Here is an 8,874-nt window from a genome sequence, read left to right on the forward strand (position 1 = left end):
TGAGGCCCGGCCCCTCCCTCCCCAGCCTTGCCCTGCCTAGACTCGGCAGCTCCAAATTTACAAGTGCTCGCTCTTCCTCTCGGCGTTAGAGAGAGAAGCGGAGCAATTAGTTGAAAATCTTCTCTGGTTTCCTGATCCTGTACACAGTTATCTCCTTATCCTCTCTCTCTCGATCCCTCACACATTGCACGATCCGGGACTTCGGACTGCAGGAGCGTAGCCTCGCTTATCCTGAACGCGCGTCCCTGTGGCCGGAGTCCACAGATGCTCTTTGGCTGGGAGCTTCCCGAAAGGTGTCTCCATCCTCAGGAGCTCGAGGTCACGCAGAGGTGTTCCTCCTCGCCCGCCTCACCTCGCCCGTACACACCTCTTGCCATTATTTTATCCACCCTTGTATAAACCCCGCGCCCCTCCCCGCCGGCGCCGGGCGCAGCGCCCCCTCCCTCGGCTGCGCTGGAGCGGGCGGGGAGCAGAACGGACAGGGGCGCGCGGGAGGTGCGCAGAGCTCTCCCGCTGCCTGCGCTCGCCGCGCCTAGGGAATTGGGCTTTGGGCGAGGCGGCCCAGGCTGGCCTTTATCGCTCGTCCCGCTGGTCGTTTGAAACTTTATCAGCGAGTCTCGCCACTCGCCGCAGACCAAGAGGGGGGCGGGGGCGGGGGCGAGGCGCGGCGCCGGCGACCGTGACGAGGCGCTCCAAGCGCTGAGCGCTTCTGCTCTGGGCACGGATGGCGCCCGCACACGGAGTCTGACCTAATGCGGACGCAAGGGGGTTAATATGAACACCCCTCTCGGTGGAATCTGGCTCTGGCTCCCTCTGCTCTTGACCTGGCTCAGCCCGGAGGTCAGCTCTTCATGGTGGTAAGTCCACGCGCATGGGCGCGGGGGGATTTTCGAGATGGAATGGGGACCGCACTGGCTACAGAGACCCTCCCCGGCGGTGGTTCTCCGTGGCTGCGGCAGGCGCGGATTCCAGCTCCAGCACTGGCTGCTGCCCTCTCCTACCGCCCCATCCTGAGCCCCTTTGCTTTTCCTCTGAAGCCCGTTCCAGCTTTGATAACTCCAAAGGGGGAATAAAAACAACCCACATTCCCCCTCAAATGAGAGATGTGATGTTTGGTTTATTTGGATCCAGCTGAGCGACAGCAAAATCAGCCAATTTCTTATCCCGTTGAGAGACGCGCTAGCTGGGTCTCTAGCTCAGACGTACGTGTGTGTGTGTGTGTGTGTGTGTGTGAAAACTGTAATAGTACCCCCGCCACCACCAATCCCACCCGCCCACACGCACAAAACCTCAGGATAAACCGAGGGGCCAATACAGTCAGTCAGGAGCTGTAGAACCCAAAGTGTGTGATTTTGCATTATTTCCCGTCCTTCCACATTCCTAATGCTTTGCCCCAGTGGGGCGGAAGAACGTTGTGCTGCCTCCAAGTAGAGACTACCTCTTTAATGCGCAGCTCAGGAGCTGGGGGCTTTAAGATGTTACCTTGTTCAAAACCATAGTCAATCCCCCTCCTCCCCCGCCAAAAGAGTAACTTTTGCTGCTGTTCTCTGTACGTTGATCAGCGACTTATTTATTTTGCACAGTGAACGTTACAAGTCTTAGCATCGTTACACGTGCCAAAGAGAGATTTTCTCCCTACCCAGAAACTCTTCTGCATCTCCCAGCCTAATGATCTTGAAAAGATGGAGTTAGGAGCTCCTTAACTTCCTTGCACCTAAAAGTTTCCCAACAGATATTAAAATACTAATTCGGAAATATCTGTTACAGTGGGGTGTTTTTTCAAGAATCTCGCAAAAGTAAGGAGTCTTAGTCAAATGAAAAACCAGAGCAGAGAACTTCAGGAAGACACTGGAGCTCTTCAAAGGAGCAAAGCAGAGACGTTGATGGCAAGAAGAGTTCAATTCCTTCTTAAGCCACTTCGAACAGGAAGGCGTTTAGCCTTGACATTGCTGACACAGGATCAAAGATTGATTTATCAGAATGACCATTTTTCAATAAAATGACTACTTCTGTTTCCGTGGGTGTATAAACATTATTTATTGCCCAGGCTTTTTGTCACATTGTCTCTCACCTGTCACTTAAATATATTTTTTGGAAGTCACAGCTGTAACAATTTTATGATCATATAAAATAATGAAAATACAAGAAAAAGACATTCTCCTTGTTTGATCGCTTCAAAAGACACCTATGGCAGCTTGGGTTATATAAAAGGTACCTTTCTAAACATTTCACAACTAATAGAGAACATCTGGGCAGAGATGATGATGTAATTTTTTGTTAAAGTTTCTTTTCAAAAGTACTTTATGGAGCTATAACACTATTTGATTCTTCCAAACATTTAGTGTCCTTAATAACAATAGAAAGAATTTTTTCCAAAGGTTCTCTATAAAAGCCAAGAAGAGCTGGAAAATGGAAATATTTAAAGGATTCTTTAGTAAGGAAGGAATGGCATGTCTGTGAAGAGAGTGTAACATCAGATACCAGCAGGTGTCGGTTAGACAGATACAGACAGTTTCTCAACACACTTAAACCTAATGTTTAAATAAATGAGAAAGAGAAACTTCTAAAGGTCGGCTCCCCCGAAGCCAAGTCCAGACACATTGTGTCCTTAAGATGAGAGCCTTCTTGGGGGGTGGTTTCAGCCACATCACTCTCCCTGCCTGCCGTGTTGCTTCTTCACTGAACTAAAATTAAATAACCTTTGCTTTCTAATATTTCCCAAAGCATAAGGAATTCATATTTGAAACATGCTTTGAACGCGTTAGTCTCCCAGGAAACACTGCTCAGAGCCTCATAGTTCAATGTTCTCACCTCTGTCTTGGTCCTTGCCAGGTACATGAAAGCAACAGGCGGCTCCTCCAGGGTGATGTGCGACAATGTGCCAGGACTGGTGAGCCGCCAGCGGCAGCTGTGCCACCGACACCCAGATGTGATGCGTGCCATTGGCCTGGGCGTGGCCGAGTGGACAGCCGAGTGCCAGCACCAGTTCCGCCAGCACCGCTGGAACTGCAACACCCTGGACAGGGACCACAGCCTCTTTGGCAGAGTCCTGCTCCGAAGTAAGTCTCCTGCCCTTGGGCAGCTCCATGGGCTTTCCTCTCACACCACATCCTCATAGTTGGTCTTCAAAGTTCCTGCTAATTTTTTCTTGCATTTTATTCAGCCAGAAGCTTCTTCTGTTGGGGGGTAGAGGGAGCATTGTCCCTATTTACAGATAAGGACTTGAGAAATCAAGGAACTTGCCTAAAGTTTTATTGGAGGCCAGTCATATATTAGTATGTATACCCCAGGCTGGTGTCTTTTTATTCTTTGCTCTGTCCATCTATGTCATGTCACAGCCATGTGTGTCCCTCTGGGTTCAGATTTTGTCAATTACACATAAACATTATTGAGAAGCAGAGACGATTCTCTGCTCATCACCTTTGACCTTCCATTCAGCCACTCAACTTTGAGTCACACTGTATCTAAATATTTTTTTCAGCAAACTGTGAATTCTATAAAACAGGGCTAGTCTGGCTTCCCTGCACCTCACTTAGTGTTTTGTGTGTTGCAGGCACCATTCATTCAATGAATGGTCAAATGAATGAATGAATGAACTTGCAGTGAAGGCCTTTTATTTTCCAGGTGCATTTCAGGCAGGTGGGGGTGCGAACCATGAATACATAGTTTTGTTGTTGTTTTCTTAGAAGGAGCATTAAACATTATCTAATTACATGATAAACGCTGTAAAAGTTCTTAATGTGCATTGAGAGTAGCTCACTAGCTGGTGTACAATCAGAGAAAATTAACTGAAAAATAGATTTCATTTAAAAAAAAAATCTATGTCTTAACCTGGCATTATTCTCCAAGAAATAACATGGCCTATTTGCTACTGGGAAATCTGACTGAAAACACAACAGCTTATGTGTGAACCCCAGAAACAGATAACTTTACACTTGTTTTTGCCCACCCCTCATTCCTAAGAAAATCATCCAGGCTGTACACTTGGTAATGCTTAACAGAGGGTGTTTCTATCATGTAATCATCACAGCCCTAGGGTTTTATGAGGCCAAATGCATAACTGAATGTCTCTGAAATCCCCCAAGGGCGTAGTGCACTCACTCGAAGTGTATCCCTTAAGTGAATTTACTGCCATGTTCTGCAATTTTATTCTCTAGTTTAAGAACTATATTCTTCTGCATTCCTTTTGGAGTTTCGATATGACATCGCAAATTTTTGAAAGGTTAATAGTAAATTTCAGCAGCATGGAATTTTCAGACTTCACCTAGATTAGCTCACCAATGAGTCAATTAAAGTGCCGGACCTTGTCAGAGAGTTTGCAAATATCTGGCACAAGACATCGTTGGGTACAGATTCTGTAGTTAAGACGCATCAAGGTTTTTCCTTTTCAAAGTGCTCACAACCATTTTTCAATGTCTATAAATTAAATGTGCTTCTCATTTATGAAATGATCACCTCTCAATTCTGTTTATGAAAATTAAGATGTCTCTATATTGAAAAAAACCCCTTTAGATTATGAATTAAAGGAAGTTATTTTGACCACCGATCCTAAAGATCTGCTAAAGCTGGGGATCCATTCGTAAAATACTTTAACTTAATCTTGGCAATGTATGTTTCTTCAAAGCTACAGAGTTGCTGAGAAGGAAGAGGTTGGAATTAGTTTGACTTAGTCTAAGGCCACAGGTAAATAAGAGATTGTAACTTGTACTTTCCTCAGAGTTCTTTCAGATAAAGCTGAATGCTTTGCTAAAGACTCAAAACTTAAAACACACGTGCTACACAATTTCTTTTCATTCGTCACAGCCAGATTTCTTCCTGGACATTTATGTAAACTCCTGTGATTGTCAGTGACAATTCTTTGTTGGTTCTGGGAGGGCCAAATTTGGCCTATGGTAGCTTATCCTGGAAATAATCATGAAATTCCAGAGAAGCTAACCAGAGACTTTTACAACTGATTGCTTGGAGGGAAATTCACATCTTAGAGTTGTGAAGAACGCTCCTTTGGAAAACTAGATGTCTTTATAGGTGACTAGGAAGGTAAAGGGGGAACATAAAAATCACAAAATACCCCACGGTCACCTAGACAGAATTTAGAGGTGATCATTTTATAAATGAGAAGCATATTTAATTTGTAATCATTGAAAAATGGTTGTGAGCACTTTGAAAAGGAAAAACCTTGATGCATCTTAACTACAGAGCATATACATAATATACCCAATGATGTCTTGTGCCAGATATTTGCGAACTCTCTGACAAGGTCTGGCACTTTAATTGACTCACTGGTGAGCTAATCTAGGTGAAGTCACAGAGAAATGGAGAACATTTGCCTCTTTTGCTCCAAGGAAGACAGAACGAGTTTTCAGAACATTTGTAATTCACTCGTTCAATAGACTGCCATCAGTCACAGGCAGAAAAACTTAAAAACTACAAATATTTACAAGAAATACTCTAGAATTCTAGAATAAGCCTTAAACAAAAAGTGATTAGGTCTTATCCTTATAACTGTTAAAAAAAAAAAAAAAGAAAAAAAAAAAAAGAAAGAAAGAAAGAAAAAAAGAAAGAAAAAAAGAAAAAAAAAACAAACCATTTTAAAAGAGTTGAACAGCCCATAAACTTCCAGAAAGCCTATCTTCTAGTGTTCCGCCCTCCCAGATCAAAAATTATGCCTACACACTTAGTAGACATTGCTCGACTTATCTCAATCCAAAAATTAGAGAAAGTTCAACAGTAACACATCAAGAAGTCTAAATATCACTATTTAGATTTAGATTTTGTTTTATATTGTGATGGCTTTAAAAAGAATTCATTTTTCTAAGAAGAGCACCAAGATCGAAATTTGTTTTGCTACAAAGCCAACTCGTGAAATGTGCTACTATTTCACACATAGCATTTTGGTGATTCATCTAAGACATTTAACTGAAAACATCTTAAGGCAGCATCTACATGATACCAAAACAGCTGGATGTCAAATGAAAAGTCAATCCCTGTGCTAATTTTTTTATTTAAATAAATATCTAGCTATTTAGTAATATGTTTGAGTAATAAGTGACAAATATTTAGAAAGGTGATATTTTTGCTTTGGATATTATTTCTAAAATGTAGCAGATTTTAAGTGATTTTTTTTTTCTTTAAGCCAACAACTCAATGTAATTGTTCGCAAGTTAAGCCAGAATGAGTGCTTTGCCTAGACAATTTATTCCTCTACTACTTTCAAACTATTGACACTGACATTCTATCATTCACATTTGCCATATCTTCCCCCTAAAAGACCACCTCATAAGATTTCTTTCTCCTTAAAAAATAAGACTAGTGCAAAGTACATTAAGCATTTGTGAATTTTCTCACTATGTGATATCTCTAAATGTGGACGCTGAACTCTGAATCCAAAACCAGCCTTTAGCAGCCTCAGGGAGTAACTACGGACAAAGAATTTTCCTAAACTGCAAATGGATACAATATCTTATATATCTGAGAGCCACCACCTGAGATTAAGCCACATTAGCATCTATTAGTCACCATCTTTTAGAAAACATCTCAATTGCACTTAGAAAATCTGTGATCCTTATAATTTGCGACTCTGAAACAGCCCCCATGCCCATCACATTTCTCTCTAGAGAGTGCTACCTGCTACTATGGCAAATATTCATATAATTGATTTTACCTAACTACAAGGCATGACTGATTCCTTTTTATGATGGTTAGAGGTTTCGGGGAGATATTTTTTGAAGGCTGAGGTAAGTGCCACTTTATATGGTGTAGATATGTTTTCCCGATTTTTAATAATGAGACTAGCAGAGCAAATATTGCAAGGGGCATATAATAAATTTTAGCACTGAATGACAAATAGAACCAAGCAGGGCTTCGATACGAAAAAGTGGTTTGTTCTCTCAGCTGTGTGGTTCAAAAAGTCACACTCGTCTTGACATATTGAATCACCAAATGGGTCTCCGTTTTCTGCCTTGCATTGGCATGAGATTGTTCAGCTTATATTTTGATTGTTAATAAATTTGCTGCAGCAATCATTAATAAAAAGGCATGCTAATAACAATGAAATACAGCTCCACTTGAAAAATGAGGTGCACATGTACCCTAAAGAGCCTTATATCTGTCACTGCACCACAACACCGTGTTATGAGTTACTACAGATTATTAAAATAATTTAATGTAGTTATTGCACTGAAATATGTACCTTTCAGCCTGTAAGTGAAAGTAGCCTGTGCGCTAATAAAGAACAATTCTAAGAAAGCACCCCAAAGGGCTCTTGCCCAAGTCTAATTATAGGCGGTAAATTTGTTTCCTTCCAGAAAAACCAAAGAAAAGCTTTTCACTGTCTTTTACCAATACCAGTGATTAGTGCAGGTGTTCCAGAAGAAAGTAAATTCACCTTAATAGTCAGACACAGTATGTAACTCTAGGATATTGCATATTGCCTTCAACAATCTCTCAATTACTTGTGAAAGTTGATGCCAAGCCAAAGCTCTCCGGCGTTAGAGCGGGGGGGCTGGTTACTGCCTCGAATTCTCTTCCCACCTCAGCTCCCAGATTTCTTTGAGTTCAGTATTTCAGTCTCCACTATCCAAATACGCATGAGTGTCCTCAGTAATGCCTGGAGGCTTGGGAGGTTTTCTTCGAGCTGTAGCAGCATTAATGCCAAAATATATTATGAAATAATAGAACTGGAGAATTCAGACTGTCAGTTACAGATGAGGAAAGAAAGGCACAGAAATGTTACGCTTCTCTCTTCTAGGACATTTAGGATTCTAGAATAAAGCAAGCATGTGTCTGAGACCAATGTGAAGCCAGGAGCTGGGCAAGGCAGGCTTTTGCCGCATTTTTAGAAATATTCTATTTACTCTAAGGATAGCTGTCATACAGGTTATCTATTGATCATGGCTTATATTAGATGGTGATGATTCATATTAAAGAATTCCTCTAGAGAGGAATCCTTCAAGAATACCACTACCTTTTTGTCTAGTGTTGAAGCATGTCAGAGGCAGAGCAAGTATTAACCAGACATCAGGCAAAAGTCATTCCCAACTAGAAACTCCAGACCGCTTTTAAGAAAAGCATTTTTGTTTCAGGTAGTCGAGAATCTGCCTTTGTTTACGCCATCTCCTCAGCTGGAGTTGTATTTGCCATCACCAGGGCCTGTAGCCAAGGAGAATTAAAATCCTGTTCCTGTGATCCAAAGAAGAAGGGAACCGCCAAGGACAGCAAGGGCACTTTCGACTGGGGTGGCTGCAGTGATAACATTGACTATGGGATCAAATTTGCTCGAGCGTTTGTGGACGCCAAGGAAAGGAAAGGAAAGGACGCCAGAGCCCTGATGAATCTGCACAACAACAGAGCTGGCAGGAAGGTATGGACTGCGATGGTGCTTATTTCATAGACTGCATGGCCTTATAGTCACCTGAGTTGAGTTTATGTTATACTTTTCCTAGCGCTGATAAAATGCTATATAGTCACAACTTCCCACTGTCCCCCAGCCCGGAGCTCTTTGTTCTGAAGAATACCACCAACTGGGTTGAAATATCCCCACCCACACTCCACCTTCCTTCCCACAGCTGAGCTGAAGGAATCCACCCATTGCTTTTGGCATAGTGTAGAGTCAAGTGTTTTATGGTTCCCCTGGATACAGTATCATCTAGATAGAAGATATAATCTGTGGGTGAGGCTAGTGCTTCATCCCACATACCAATGGGACATTGAATGCTTGTATCTAAGGGATAGCAAGACCCAGAGCACCTTCTCTCAAACTTATCACAAAAGCAGCTCATCAGGCACAGCTTACTGGCTTCTTCTAGATTCAGAGGTGCTCTTTTTAGAACCAGACTACCTTGGAGTTTCTGGCACTGAATGAGTAAGTACCAGGGA

The 8,874-nt window shown here is 42.5% G+C and overlaps 1 protein-coding gene across 1 annotated transcript in view; it reads left to right on the top strand.

Annotated features, from left to right (window-relative positions):
- The first annotated feature begins 471 nt into the window (after positions 1–471).
- WNT2 (Wnt family member 2) overlaps positions 472–8,874 on the top strand; it is a 38,906-nt gene continuing 30,503 nt past the window's right edge. The window contains exons 1-3 of the mRNA XM_006910580.1: positions 472–857; positions 2,833–3,059; positions 8,082–8,359. Coding sequence (XP_006910642.1) covers positions 775–857; positions 2,833–3,059; positions 8,082–8,359 — 588 coding nt within the window. The 5' untranslated portion in view covers positions 472–774. The remainder of the gene's footprint in view (positions 858–2,832; positions 3,060–8,081; positions 8,360–8,874) is intronic.

Source organism: Pteropus alecto, unplaced genomic scaffold, assembly GCF_000325575.1.
Source record: "Pteropus alecto unplaced genomic scaffold, ASM32557v1 scaffold22, whole genome shotgun sequence".
NCBI lineage: Eukaryota > Metazoa > Chordata > Mammalia > Chiroptera > Pteropodidae > Pteropus > Pteropus alecto.